The sequence below is a fragment of the Chiloscyllium plagiosum genome, unplaced genomic scaffold, assembly GCF_037043375.1.
Source record: "Chiloscyllium plagiosum isolate Xiang-an unplaced genomic scaffold, Cpla_swu_hap1 HiC_scaffold_30, whole genome shotgun sequence".
Classification (NCBI taxonomy): Eukaryota; Metazoa; Chordata; class Chondrichthyes; order Orectolobiformes; family Hemiscylliidae; genus Chiloscyllium; species Chiloscyllium plagiosum.
Window position 1 is genome coordinate 40,123,695 of NW_028270168.1, and position 15,376 is coordinate 40,139,070.

General features: G+C 40.6%; 1 protein-coding gene across 1 annotated transcript in view; it reads left to right on the top strand.

The window, feature by feature from the left end:
- The first annotated feature begins 635 nt into the window (after positions 1-635).
- gnl2 (G protein nucleolar 2) overlaps positions 636-15,376 on the top strand; it is a 51,159-nt gene continuing 36,418 nt past the window's right edge. The window contains exons 1-4 of the mRNA XM_043717874.2: positions 636-755; positions 4,473-4,551; positions 7,580-7,674; positions 10,482-10,621. Of these exons, the coding sequence (XP_043573809.2) occupies positions 692-755; positions 4,473-4,551; positions 7,580-7,674; positions 10,482-10,621 (378 nt within the window). The 5' untranslated portion in view covers positions 636-691. The remainder of the gene's footprint in view (positions 756-4,472; positions 4,552-7,579; positions 7,675-10,481; positions 10,622-15,376) is intronic.

Genomic DNA, 15,376 nt, shown 5'->3' on the forward strand with positions numbered 1-15,376 from the left:
TTCATAACAGGCAGTATTTGCTGATAGCCACTACTATGCATGTAATCTCATCCAGAAACATGCATACATGCAATTCTAGACACTACGTCATTATGTGGAATCTACATACGATATCATACAAAAATGCTGCACTTTGCTTTGAAGCACAGACGTGCTTTTGAAACAGGGTGAAGAAGTGGGCAGTGAACGGGGAGAGGGTAACCGGGGAAGGGCGAGCAGCAAGCTTGGAATTAAGGAGTGGAGGAATCAGGAATGGGAATTCAGGGAGGAAGGGAAATCGGGGAAGGGCAAACAATCTGGGGGTGGTGTGGAATCAGGGAGTTGGAGAGATAGTCTCAAACATTTGCAGGGCTCTTTCCTACACTCCATCGAGTGGCGGCAAAGCACTTGTCCTGAAGTTGTTATGTCAATGCAAAAGTCTTGTCTTTACAATGAAGAATGATTTAAACCCGAACATCAGAAGTGAGAAAAAAGGTAATCAACCCCCGAAACATTAACATTTTTAAAGCAGCCGCTTGATTTTCTGTGTTCCCACACGTGGAACTGCCGGGGAACCCCACCACTGCTAGTAGTTCACGACCTTGTGTCGCAGGGTGATGACGTGAGGGCGATGGTCGCAGGGTGATGACGTGAGGGGCCACGCGGGGCCTGTGGTCGGCGGCGGAGCTCGAGCAGCAGCTGCAGGGGCATTATGGTGAAACCCGCGTACAGGGGCCGCGGGACCGTTAACCCGTCCAGGTCGAGCACTAACCCCGGTAAGGGAGAGGGGAGAGGGTTAAAGTGAGGGAAGGGAGGGGAAGGGAGTTGAGAGTGAGAGGACAGTTGTAGATGGTCAGAGGGAGTGAGAGATGAGGAGGGGTCTTCAGAGTATGGGGGTGGTGGAGATGAGGTGCATAAGAGGAGATGGGGAACTGAGAGGAAGAGTTGGGAGTGAATGTTTGTGGATATGATGCAACTCCAGCAGACGGCTGTATTAGAACATAGAAAAGTACAGCACAGAACAGGCCCTTAGGCCCACAATGTTATGCCGAGACTTAATCCTAATGTAAACTATAGTAACTTGACCTACTCACCCCTCAACTCACTGCTATCCATGTACATGCCCAGCAGTCGCTTAAATGGCCCCAGTGACTTTGCTTCCACCCCCACAGCTGGCAATGCATTCCATACATTCACAACTCTCTGTATAAAGAAACTACATCTGATGTCTACTTTATACCTTCCTCCTAATACCTTCCAACTATGACTTCTCGTACCAGTCAATCAATCCTGTCCTGGAGAAAAGTCTCTGGCTATTCTGAACTCTCCAGCTTTGTGCTTGCTTTTAGATGTGCACTTATTCCAGGCAAGTGGAGATTATTCCATCACTCTCCCAATTTGTCTTGTGGATAATGGACTAGGCTTTGAAGAGTTGAGTCACTTGTTGCAGAAATCTCTTACTAGATTTTGTAGCTCATATGACTCATATAGTTCAGTTTCTGGTCAATGGTAACCCCAAGATGCTGATAGCTGGGGAATTCATTGATGGCAATGTCATTGAATGTCAAGAGATGATGGTTAGATTTTCTCCTGTTGAAGATGTTTGTTGTCCCCCTCAGCTCAAAATGTTGACTTTCCTGCACCTTGGATGCTGTCTGACCTGTTGTGCTCTTCCAGCTCCATTGTCTCAGTTTCTGAAGAGTCATGATTGGTAATGAATGTTTATGCAGTTCATCAGTGAATATCTCTACTTCTGATTTATGTTGGAAAGAAGGTCACTGCTGAAACTGGTTATGCTGAGGATACTATCCTGAGGGACTTCTGCAGTGCTGTTTTGGAGTTGAGAAGATTAACCTCCAACGACCATTTTCCTTTCCACTTGATATGACTCTAACCAGCAGATAATTTTCTTTTCTTGGTTCCTATTGATTCTAGTTTTACTGGAGCACCTTGATGCTGCAGTCAGTCAAATGCGGCCTTGATATGAAGGGCTGTCACATCCATCTCACTTCTGGAATTCTGCTGTTTTGTCCATGTTTGAAGCAAGGCTGTAATGAGATCAGGAACTGAGGGTGCTTCGCGGAATCGAATTGAGTGTCAGTAAGTGGGTTATTGCTAAGCAAGTGCTTCTTGATAACACTATTGATGACACCTTCCATCACTTTGCTGATGATCGAGAGTAGAACAACAGGCAGGTAATTGGCTGGATTGTTTTTGTCTTGTCTTATGTGTGCAGGACATATGTGCACAATCTCCCATACTGCCAATTAGATACTAGTGCTGTAGTGTTACTGGAACAGACCAAGATGGCACAGAAGAAAACCCAAGATAGCCTGAGCACTTTGTGGTGAATTGTGATGTAGAATGGACTGCTTGAAGGGGTGTTGCAACCAGGTTCAATATTAATATTCAAATGTGAATTGGATATATACTTGAAGGAGCCAAAACAGACACAATGAGCTGAATGGCCTCCTGCTGGGTTGTATCACTGTAATTTTGTAGTTGGGTAGTTGAGGGTTTAAAATTAGGGTAGCGAGCTTTGTAGACATTACCATGATAGTTACGTTAAGTAAACATAATGAATTGCAAGTGGACATAAACAGTTTGAGTGCGTGGGCAAAATCTGGCAGATGGAGTGTAATCTGGAAAAAATGTAAAGTTCATTTTGGCACAAAGAATAAAAAGGCAAATGTAGGAAGATTGTAGAATTTCCAGGTACAGAGAAATCTTTGTGCATGTGTTGTACAAAGTTAGTATGCAGGTATAGCAAATAATGGCGAAGCCTAATGGGATGCTTTCCTTTATTGTGGGAGAAGTTGACAATAAAGTAAGATGTTATGCTTTAGTTATAAATGGCATTGGTAAGAACACATCTTGAATACTGTGTGCAATTTTGGCCTTCTTAAATAAGGAAAAAATTATATGCTTTGAAGTGGTACAGAGAAACGTTTCAGAGAACACCTCTGGGACACCCGGACCATCCAACCCAACTACCCCGTGGCTCAACACTTCAACTTCTCCTCCCACTCCACCAAGGACATGCAGGTCCTTGGGCTCCTCCATCGCCAGACCATAGCAACACGATGGTTGGAGGAAGAGCGCCTCATCTTCCGCCTAGGAACCCTCCGACCACAGAGGATGAACTCAGACTTGTCCAGTTTCTTCATTTCCCCTCCCACCACCTTGTCTCAGTCAAATCCCTCAAACTCAGCACTGCCTTCCTAACCTGCAATCTTCTTCCTGACCTCTCCGCCCCCACCCCACTCCGGCCTATCACCCTCACCTTGACCTCCTTCCACCTATCGCATCTCCAACGCCCCTCCCCCAAGTCCCTCCTCCCTACCTTTTATCTTAGCCTGCTGGACACACTTTCCTCATTCCTGAAGAAGGGCTTATGCCCGAAACGTCGATTCTCCTGTTCCTTGTATGCTGCCTGACCTACTGCCCTTTTCCAGCAACACATTTTCAGCTCTGATCTCCAGCATCTGCAGTCCTCACTTTCTCCCAGAGGAAGTTGATATCTGGAATGGCTAACTGAATGTTCACTGAGGATAAATTGAACAGACTTGACTTGTTTCCACTCAGACTGATGGATGGCTTGGTATCTTGGTACCCAAAAGGTCTTTGGTTGGGTTGCAGCGAATTGTGTTTTTGCTCTCCAAGGGTGGTGCTACTTTGGTTCACCCTGCCTCAGAAGTCAGTGGAAGCAGATTGTTGTATACTTTTAGGGCGGAGATAAATTTTGTTAGGCAGGAGAATCAAAGATTATTGGGAAGATGGAAATATTGAATTTGAAACTCAAACACATCAGTCATGATTTAACCGAGTGGCTGTGCAGACTGAATGAACCAAATAGCTTACTTCTACTTTGTACATTTGTACAACAACAAAGATTTAGTGGTGTGCGCTGTGTGGCATTTACATCAAATAGATTTGGATGATTTCAGCCTGCTTTTTATTTGATATGCATAAATCTGTAGCATGAAATTACAGTTAATTCACTTTCTTACCGGTACTTCTCTAAGATAGTGCCAAACCATAAAAATTGATAAATTCTTGAGATAAGCCTCTGGGAATGAAGTAGATCCCAGTCATTAATTGAATCACTAGGATTTTCGCAAGATGCATTACAAGTTTAAGATTTCGACAGGTTTGTTAGAGATGAATTATTTAATGTAAAAGTTTCAAGCAGCAAACAATGCCTTCCTTCAATTTCTGACTTCCCTCTCTTTGCAAACAGAAAGCAGTGTTTCGTTAAGTCCTAAGCATAGTACTAGTTGGTTGTAATACGCATATTATGTATATGCATGGTACATAATCTCTTATTTAGGTAAGAAAGAAACCGCTTTAAAACTTAATGCATTTTCCTTAATTAAAAGTTAACTATTTCAGTTTTGCTATATTTACACTCCTTTATTCAAATATTTGTCATTTAGAATTTTTTTTCAGTGATAAAGTGGTTTGTCTTCAATAGTGCTTTTGTTTCTGAGCAGATCGGCCGAAAGATGCAGGCCATACGAGAGACCGGGCGACTATTAAACGCCTTAATATGTACAGACAGAAGGAACGAAGGTAGATATCCTAATTATTTTTTTGTTGCAAAATTCAATCACATAAAAATTGTAGAATTTATCTGGACAATGGTTAACTCACAATCATCCGAGACAGAAAGATAGTTTAATTCCACAATTTGATAATACTGAAACTTCATTGATCTACTGTATTTTTGTGAAGGGGTGTTAGAGGAAGGATGAAAGAGAACAGTTATGCTAAAAGGACTCAAGTAAACTATAAATTGTGACATCAGCTGAAGAAATTTTCAACTAGAAAAAATACCTCCAACTTTTCATGATTTAAGTAATTACTACTGTAACATGAAACACGAACGCATGGTACTACAGGTGGGGTTTGTCAGTGTCACAACCATATCATTATAATACCCATTTTATAAAGAAGGTTAATTTGAACTTTTTTAGATGAACGTGTCAACTTGAAGATTTCAGGTGTCACTTGACTGCCCTGTTAATTTATTCCTGCCAGAAAGACAGGATGCTCTGTATTTTTGACATCAGTCATAAAGAAAGTCAATTAAAATTCGTTAAACTTTGGACGACACAATAGGTCATGCCAATGTGAAAAACAGGAAACTTAGAGTCATAGAGATGTACAGCATGGAAACAGACCCTTCGGTCCAACCCGTCCATGCTGACCAGGTATCCCAACCCAATCTAGTCCCACCTGCCAGCACGCGGCTCATATCCCTCCAAACTCTTCCTATTCATATACCCATCCAAATGCTTCTTAAATGTTGCAATTGTACCAGCCTCCACCACTTTCTCTCGCAGCTCATTCCATACCCTCTGTGTGAAAAAGTTGCCCCATGGTCTCTTTTATATCTTTCCCCTCTCACCCTAAACCTATGCCCTCTAGTTCTGGACTCCCTGACCCGAGGGAAAAGACTTTGTCTATTTACCCTATCCATGCCCCTCATAATTTTGTAAACCTCTATAAGGTCGCCCCTCGTCCTCCGACGCTCCAGGGAAAACAACCCCAGCCTGTTCAGCCTCTCCCTATATCTCTAATCCTTCAACCCTGGCAACATCCTTGTAAATCTTTTCTGAACCCTTTCAAGTTTCACAACATCTTTCTGATAGGAAGGAGTCCAGAATTGCACGCAATATTCCAACAGTGGCCTAACCAATGTCCTGGACAGCCGCAACATGACCTCCCAACTCCTGTACTCAATACTCTGACAAATAAAGGTAAGCATACCAAATGCCTTCTTCACTATCCTATCTACCTATGACTCCATTTTCAAGGAGCTATGAACCTGCGTTCCAAGGTCTCTTTGTTCTGTAATACTCCCTAGGACCTTACCATTAAGTGTAAGAGTCCTGCTAAGATTTGCTTTCCCAAAATGCAGCACCTCGCATTTATCTGAATTAAACTCCATCTGCCACTTCTCGGCCCATTGGCCCATCTGGTCCAGATCCTGTTGTAATCTGAGGTAACCTTCGCTGTCCACTACACCTCCAATTTTGGTGTCATCTGCAAACTTACTAACTGTACCTCTTATGCTCGCATCTAAATCATTTATGTAAATGGCAAAAATGACCCAGCACCGATCCTTGTGGCACTTCTCTGGTCACAGGCCTCCAGTCTGAAAAACAACCCTCCACCACCACCCTCTGTCTTCTACCTTTGAGCCAGTTCTGTATCCAAATGGCTAGTTCTCCCTGTATTCCATGAGATCTAACCTTGGTAATCAGTCTCCCATGGGGAAGAGGTGCCGGAATACTGAAGGTTGGCTAATGTGGTGCCACTGTTTAAGAAGGGTGGTAAGGACAAGCTAGGGAACTATAGACCAGTGAGCCTGTTGTCGTTGGTGGGCAAGTTGTTGGAGGGAATTCTGAGGGACAGGACGTACATGTATTTGGAAGGGCAAGGACTGATTAGGGATAGTCAATGTGGCTATGTGCGAGGGAAATAATGTCTCACAAACTTGATTGAGCTTTTTGAGGAAGTAACAAAGAGGAAACATAACAGACCCTCACAGAATTCCAGCTTAATTGTGTTTACTTTATGGAACATTAATCAGAGAAGTTAATATAGCAGCCTTCTTGCGTCCTTTCTGTGGGAGTCTCTGTGACACACTACTTTAAAGATAAGACAGCAAGACGATCTCTGTATGTCAGCATGAGAGAGATTCTCAACCTGAGATGAGATGACAACAATCCAGCTAACATATCCAGCTAAGATATGTTATGTTGACACAGGCTACGGCCACCACTTGAAAGCCATAAATGTGAGTTAAACAAGACTGCAGAAGCCAACACAGCTTCTGAATTGCAACTTCAAGTTTATAGTCCCTTCACTTCAAAAGAGTATCTTTAAACAAGATGCAGCGATAATAGACAGCTCTTACATCCACCGCAAAGAATCTTTTATCTGTGTCTACTTTTAATAATTTTTAGTTGGAAACCTTGAGAAATAGTTGTTACTAAATAACCATTGATCTTATTTAAAAGGCTAAGCCTTACACTTTTTTAAACTTGGAAAAATTAAAAACAACAGAGTTCAACAAGCTATATGTTCACACGAAAAGTTGCAGACATGCTTTGTGTGATCATGACACCAGCTTGTTATCTACACAGTGCAGATCTCTGAAATTTAGTAATGATGTTGCATAAAATTAAAGCAAAGAGTCTGATGCAGTTAGCTCTTAAGTGTTGAGTGACTTGGCAGGTGAATATTGGGTTTACATTGAACATTTAGCTGTATGATAGTGGAAGTTTACCATTGTTGTATTTTCTAATATGATTTCTGAAGTGGTGTCCAATGATTAAAATAATTTTTGTATTTGAATGGAAAGTAGTTTGAGATACTCAATAATTGAATCCTTATGGTTTATCAACCTTACATTCTGTTAAGAATGCTCACACTTCTGCTCATGTTTTGTGATTGTGCTTTTCTCAAAAAGTTGGACTGTTGACCTCCTTATGACTTGATCTATTAATTGTACTTTTCTTCTACCTCAACGTTTACTAATTTTTCTGAAGCGCAGAACCATTTTATACTTAATGATATTTTTCCTTTGTAGAAACAAAGCAGGAAAGGTTATCCGGCCCCTGCAATTCCAGTCAAAAGTTTCATCCGGCACTACTGCCCGCGTGGAGCCAAATATCAAGTGGTTTGGTGAGTTCATATTTTCTGTGCAGAAGATGGAGGAAGACAATGGGTATAGTTGGTTTGATGCACCGGCTGTGCTGGCATGCATAACTGAATGTGTTCGGTTTGAACAGTTGAAGTCAGCAGCAGACTTGTTGTCTGGACCTCTGCAGGATCTGCAGCTAAAATCTGTCTCTTAATTTCTTAACGATGGGAGGGATTTGAAGCAGTAGTACAAGTCAAAGGGATTAAGATGAAATATGAGTGGACTTGTGTTCAGTTCAGTCTCTTCTGGTATTTGTACAACCTATAGTGTTAATTAGATCACAAAAGTTACTTCATTTGATTAAGTGATAAGGTATTACATATGTCAAATGGCAGAGGTGCGAGGTTTTTTTATTAGCTTTTACAGCAGCTTAAACCCTTTTGTTTAATATAAACACATGGAACAAATACGTCTGTGTATTTTTGTGTAAACTCACTTTTAAAAATAGTATATATTGATATATTTAAACTTAGATGCAGGAGTTGCTGGGAGTGAAGGAATGTAGGAGCAGGAGAAGGCCATTCAACCATCCAAGCCTACTGTGACATTGTAAATCATGGCTGATCATCAATATGCTGCTGTATTCCTATGCTGTCTCAATATCACTTGGTGTCACTGGTACTTAGAAATTTCAGTCTCTGTCTTGAACTAATGACTGAATGTCCACAGCCTTTTTTGGTAGAAAATGCTAACGTGTTGTCGCCCATTGAAGACATTCTTTTTCATTTCCATCTAATGCCTTGCCTTTGATTTAGAGACTGTCTCTTTCTAGTTCTAGACCCCACAACCAGGGGAAGTATCCTTTCTGGATCTGCTCTATCTATTCCTTTAAGAGTTTTGTATGTTTTCATCAATTGTCTCTCATTCATCTAAACTCCAGAGAAAACAGGCCCTGTTTCCTCTCCCCTCATCAGAGTGCAATCTCACCATCCAGAAATGAGTCTGGTGAACCTCTGCTGTACTGCCACTGTGATAAGTATATCCTTAGGTATGAAGTCCAGAACTGCACTCAATCCGAGTGCAGTTGCCCCACTGTTTGATACAAGTGAAGCAAAACCTTGCTCCTGAACTCTCATCATGTTGCCTTGTGAATTGCTTGCTACACCTTTATACTAGCTTTCATTGACTAATAGAGAGCATCTAGGTTCCTTTGAACATCAACACTTTTCAGTCTCGTATCATGCAAGTAGTACTGTGTACCTTCATTCCTCCTACGAAAATGAATGATCTCTCACTTACCACTTACCTCTCACTTATTCCTTCTGCTGTGCTCTTGTCACCTTAGTCTGTTTAAATTCTATGAAGCCTCTCTGTATTTCCCAACTCTCATTGCCTCATAATTTCGTGTCACCTGCAAACTTAGAAAACTGACAGATGGTCCCTCTAGTCAAATCATTGTTATAGATGGCAATCACTTGGGTCCAAGCATTGATGCATGTGATATCCTACTGGTCATTGTCAATCTGAGAATGACCCACTTATTCCATTTCTCTGCTTTTAGCCTATTAACCAATCCTCATACCGTAGAATAATAGAATCCCTTTAGTACAGAAAGAGGCTATTTAGCCCACTGAGTATGCACCAACCCTCTGAAGACCATCCAAACCAGAATCACCCCAGCATCTCCCCCACCCCATCCCCATAACCTTACATTTAACATGATTAACCCACCTAGCCTGCACATCCCTGGAAACTACAGAGCAATTTTCAGCATGACAATTGACCTAACCAGAATGTTACCCTCAATTTCATGTCTTCAGTTTTGATTACTGTCCTCCTGTGTGGGACTTTATTAAAAGACTTCTGCTAATCAACATGCACCACGTCCTTATTGGCTCTGCTATTAATATCCTTTTAAAACTGAATTAGGTTTTGAAATGTGGTTTCCACTTCAGAAGTCCACATTAACACTGTACATTGAGACCAATGTCTTCTCAGTACCAGTAATCAATCCTTCATAATTTATTCATATTTCCTTCTACTGGCATTGAACTCGCAAGTCTGTTGCTGATTTTGTCTCTTTTTTTTTAAACAGTTAGGATACATTTCCAACCTTTCAATTTGTAAGTACTGTTGCATAATTCATAGAAATTTTGCAACAAAGTCACCAGTGTATCCACTATACCTATAGACATCTCTTTCAACGCAGGCTAAGGTCATCGGGTCCTGAAATTTCTCAATTTTAAGGTCTCCAATAATACTTTTTCTTTTACTACAGGTTATGCCTGTCGGTGCTACAAATGCAAGAACATTAAAGGCTTAACCAGCAGATGTTTTTTAATTAACTTGCTCAGAGACATTATTATGCACCTCTGGAGCAGGTGGAGCTTGAGCTCGGGCCTCCTGGCCCAGAGTAGAGATGTTACCATTGTGCCATAGGAAGGCTTTAAGAGTTAACAGAATATGTTTTTTATTTAACCTGTTTTTCCAATCAACCTGTTCAGAGGTGTTATTACAAACCTCTGAAGCAGATGGGATTGAATGTGGACCTCCTGGTCCAGGGGTAGGGACATTACCACTGTGCCACAAGAGGGCTCCAAGGGTTAACCTTGTACCCAGGATTTCTCAACTTAAGTGCCTGATCTCAGTTCCCCTCTCAGACGAAGTGTAGAATTGATACAGTCAATTCTGCTGGGAAAGTTTCCCACCATGTAATAGCTATTCCAAGAGCAGAAATCTGGGCATGCAAGTTCCCTGTATTCTTATTTTAGTATTGTGCGACTCAGATTTTATTTGAAAATCTATCTTCTAAAAATATACTGGTAAAATCTTTTTGTTTTGTGAACAGCTAACACTCGTGTCATAAACCAGTCATTGCTACAAAAATTCCAAGATGAAATGGGCAACGTGATGAAAGACCCTTATAGACTAGTTATGAAGCAGACCAAACTTCCAATGTCCCTCCTCAATGACCGAATCAAGCCTCACGTAAGTTATTAATTTTCTTTTATTGATTAGATAGAAATTTATTCTTAAAATGTCCCTTGGTCATCGAGGTTGACTTGCATCCTCACAAGTTCAGTGGGTGCTGAGATGTCTGATTAAGTTCATACAGCAAACTCTGCAGGAAAGCTGGTACTTCAAAGGCTGGGTAGATGGGTTGTTTCCCTTCAAAGCCTCCACTTAATCTACACAAGTTTTGAAAAACCATTTTTGTTTTGGTGCCTTCTCGAATGAATCTTTTTGTCTTGGTCGGTCACAAGTCTTGAGTTGTGCATGGTATGGTATGTTTTACTTCTCCAGGGACATTTTAAAGATGTCCATATATATTTCCACTGTCCTCCTGGGAGTTCCTACTGTGTCCGAGTTCCAAATTGAGAAATTGCTTCAGGAGCTGCAGTCAGCATAAGAATGATATGTCCTGTCCAGCAAAACTGGTTTTGTGTGATGAGTGCCTCATTTCTGAGCTATTGCATTGATTTTCTTGCCACTGGATTTGAAAAATGTTGTTGGATATTGCTGGTGACATTTGTCTCGCACTTTCATTTACATAGGTTATCCAGTTCTCTGAAGCTGATAGGGGTGTGGGGATCACTGTGACCTGATAAACAATATCCTTAATTTTGGGCTTGAGATCCTGATTCTCAGACACTTCCTTCCCCTCTCAGCCAAAGGCTGAGCTGGCCACATGGAAGCGAGGATGAATTTTGTTATTTGTGTCTGCCTTCATTCAGAGAATATTCCTGAGATCAGGAAAATGGTCCACATTTTGCAGTATCCCTCCATTATCTTAATCAGTTCTGGCTGGAAAAGCTCATTAGGGTTTCTGGTGATAATTAAAAGATCCATTTATCATGTACTTCAGTCAGAGAGTTGACTGCATACACATAAGCTGCTTCAGCTCAATGAAGCTCTTTGAGCTTGGTCTGGTTTTGGATTGAAGGCAGGTGTAATCTGAACAGTTTCCTGTCTATGCTGAAAATTATTTCTACGTGGCTAATTTGTTGGGGATGAGATACAATAAAGATAATGTAGAAGAGTTGGTGCAATGGAACAACCTTGCTTTAAGGCCAGATTTCATTGAGCTAAGATTTGTGATTACCCGACTTGCACTTTGTTGTGGAAGAGATGGAAACTCCTGACAACTTTGAGGATGCCAAAGTACTTCTTAAGCCTTCAAAGGAGACAGAGACAGGGGTTTTAGTAAGGTCAAAACAGTGGATGTACTGTTCTTTACACTTTTCTTGAATTTGCTATATTGTGAAAGTCTTGGACAAATATTGCACTGACACTTTGGAAGGAGTTCCTCATCCATTGGAATGAGGCAGTGGAGGAGGATCCTTACAATTTCAGAATCTGATCATCAGTTGGTAGCCATTGTTAATGGAAACTTGTTTGCTGCTTGGAGTTCTGAATACAATGTTGCAGTTAAAGTGGAGATTATTTGTAGCATCTAGATTAAAATACAAATCGTCAAAAAGAAAATGCTCTGCATCTTTCAAATTTCAGTCACTTGACATTTGTGTGTAATTTCTTGGTAGTGTCGACTGAAGTTGTTTATTGTGAAGTTCATTGGCAGTGATGGTGTAAGTTCTGATGGTACTTTATTCATGCTGGCAGTATATCATGAAGGAAATGCAGTGTCAAAAGATTTTCCTATAAATTCAAAGTGGAAATTTAAAAATTAAGTCATAAATTGTAATTGGGAAAACAGCTTAAATCACTCTCCTGGGGAGGCTAAATATGCTGCTGGCTGGAAACAGTTTAAACTTTGTACTTTTAATCAGGAATACAATTTGTGGCTTTTGGACTGCTGTATTTTTGAATGCATTTTTGTGTGAGGCTGTTCCATGGTATCATAAGCTTTAGACTTCTGACAGTTGTATCCTGTTTGGAATCACATTCAGTATTAGGTAAAACTTGTCTTAAATAAAGCATTTTATCCTGTTGCTGTCACATTTGGAATAACTTAAAAAGAGTCCTGCCTTTAGAACTTTTGAGAAGATGCATGACTGATTCTTTTTAAAGAAGGGTTTTCTTTCAAAGGAATTTGTGGAACACTTTTAAAATTTCTTTTGCCCTTCAGCATTTGCCACAATTTAATCAAAAGCATAAATAAGTAAAGCATTCTGATTCTTCTTGCCAAATCGCTTTTTTTTTTAGCAGTCATGGAGGTCCTTGCCTCTTGGTAGTCAGAAATTATTGTCATTCCTGAAAATAGTGCTTTCAATGTGTTAACTCCCTATATATGGAGCTATTTAAAAAGCTGATATTGAGATCCAATGGCATAATCTGGTTTTCTTTTGACCAGTCAGTGACCGTTTTAGCAAAATTGCTCTGATAATCATAAAATAATTTTGCACGTCATAGAAATGTACAGCACGGAAACAGACACTGCTGTCCAACTTGTCCATGCCAACCAGATATCCTAAATTAATCTAGTCCCATTTCCCAGCGCTTGGTGCTATCCCTGTCAACTCGTCCTATTCATATACCCGTCCAGATGCCTTTTAAATGACCAGCCTCCTCCAGTTCCTTTGGCAGTTCATTCCATATACGCACCAACCTCTGCATGAAAATGTTGCCCCTTCGGTTCCCTTTAAAGTTTTGCCCTCTGTTTTGTATATTTATGTATTTTTTGCACTTTCTAACTTATTTCAAAAGTGGAAGCATTCTTTTCTTGCTAATGTTCAAGTTAGTTACCAAAGATGAACTCCATTAAATATTCAAATAATACTTGATCTTTAATTAGCCATGGTGCAGTACTTTGTCTTAAGTGGTACGAAAATTACTGATCACCAAAATATTTAGATGTTTGAGGGACCTGATGTGAGCAGCTGCTCATCAAGCAAAGCTGTGTACAAGGTTTGCTGGTGAAACATTGAACTTTATTGATTTGTCTTCAAATCATTTTTGGACTAAATAATGTATATGTACTCATCTCAATGTTTTGATCTATAGAATTGCACTACCCAAATATCAGGTTGAAATTTCTGATAAATTGTTTTCTCCAAACATTTTACAGATTATCAGACATTTAAAAAGATATTTTAAACCAGTGTGGAGTAGTTATTTTGAGTATCCATGCTATGTAGAGTCATAGAGATGTACAGCATGGAAACAGACCCTTCGGTCCATGCCGACCAGATATCCCAACCCAATCTAGTCCCACCTGCCAGCACCCGACCCATATCCGTCCAAACCCTTCCTATTTGTTTACCCATCCAGATGCCTTTAAAATGTTGCAATTGTATCAGCCTCCACCACTTCCCAAGGCAGCTTATTCCATACACATACCACCTCTGTGTGAAAAAGCTGCCCCTTAGGTCTCTTTTATATCTTTTCCCCTCTCACCCTAAACCTATGCCTCTAGTTCCGGACTCGCCCACCAAAGGGAAAAGACTTTGTCTATTTATCCTATCCATGCCCCTCATGATTTTGTAAACCTCTATAAGGTCACCCCTCATCTTCCGATGCTCCAGGGAAAACAGCCCCAGCCTGTTCAGCCTCTCCCTAATGCTCAAATCCTCCAACCCTCGCAACATTGTTGTACATCTTTTCTGAGCCCTTTCAAGTTTCACAACATCTTTCCAATAGGAAGGAGACCAGAATTGCACACAGTATTCCAACAGTGGCCTAACCGATGTCCTGTACAGCCGCAACATGACCTTCCAACTCCTGTACTCAGTACTCTGACCAATAAAAGAAAGCATACCAAACGCTGCCTTCACGATCCTTTCTACCTGCGACTCCATTTTCAAGGAGCTATGAACCTACACTCCAAGGTCTCTTTGTTCAGCAACACTCCCTAGGACCTTACCATTAAGTGTGTAAGTCCTATAAGATTTGCTTTCCCAAAATTTAGCACCTTGCATTTATCTGAATTAAGCTCCATCTACCACTTCTCAGCCCATTGGCCCATCTGGTCAAGATCCTATTGTAATCTGAGGTAACCCCCTTTGCTGTCCACTACACCTCCAATTTTGGTGTCATCTGCAAACTTACTAACTGTACCTCTTATGCTCACATCCAAATCATTTATGTAAATGACAAAAAGTAGTGGACCCAGCACCGATCCTTGTGGCACTCCGAATGATCCAATGATCATTAGTTATCGCTTGAAATATGCTGCTTAGTAACTATATTTGAGTGCTGGTTGAGGAACCTGGTCTTCAATATATTATACACTAATTCAGCCCTGATGGTTCCTCCCATGTCATGTCATGTATCTACATTGTGTATTAAACCTGCACATTTCAGTTCAGAGTTGTCCACTTAATATCTTTTTGGTTTTATGTAGATAAAGTGGTGTTGAAAACCCACAATACAGTGGTATGTACCTGTGAATATTATAGTTTGTAGACGTTGTTCACTGGTACCTCGTCAGTGTGTTTAGTAAATTTTCTGAGTCTCATGAACGTGGAGAAGGTTGAGTTTATAAGGATAAACAGGGTTAGCAGAATTAACTACATTGAAAAGATAATTCTATTTGTGTCCACGATCTCTCAAAAATGACCCATGAACAAACAATTAACGTTCTATATTTTTTCAAAAATATGGTAAAGACGTGAGGATTAAAAGTTATGTGTTTGACTGTCAGTTTTGTAGTTTTAGACTTGTAGTTCAGTGTAGTAGCAGATTTAGGCAATTCAGTCTCTTGAAATTATTCCACCTCTCAATAAGATCAATTACGGTTAATATGTAGTGTGGCCAAACCAGAAAGAACCATGTCTGCGCACGTGA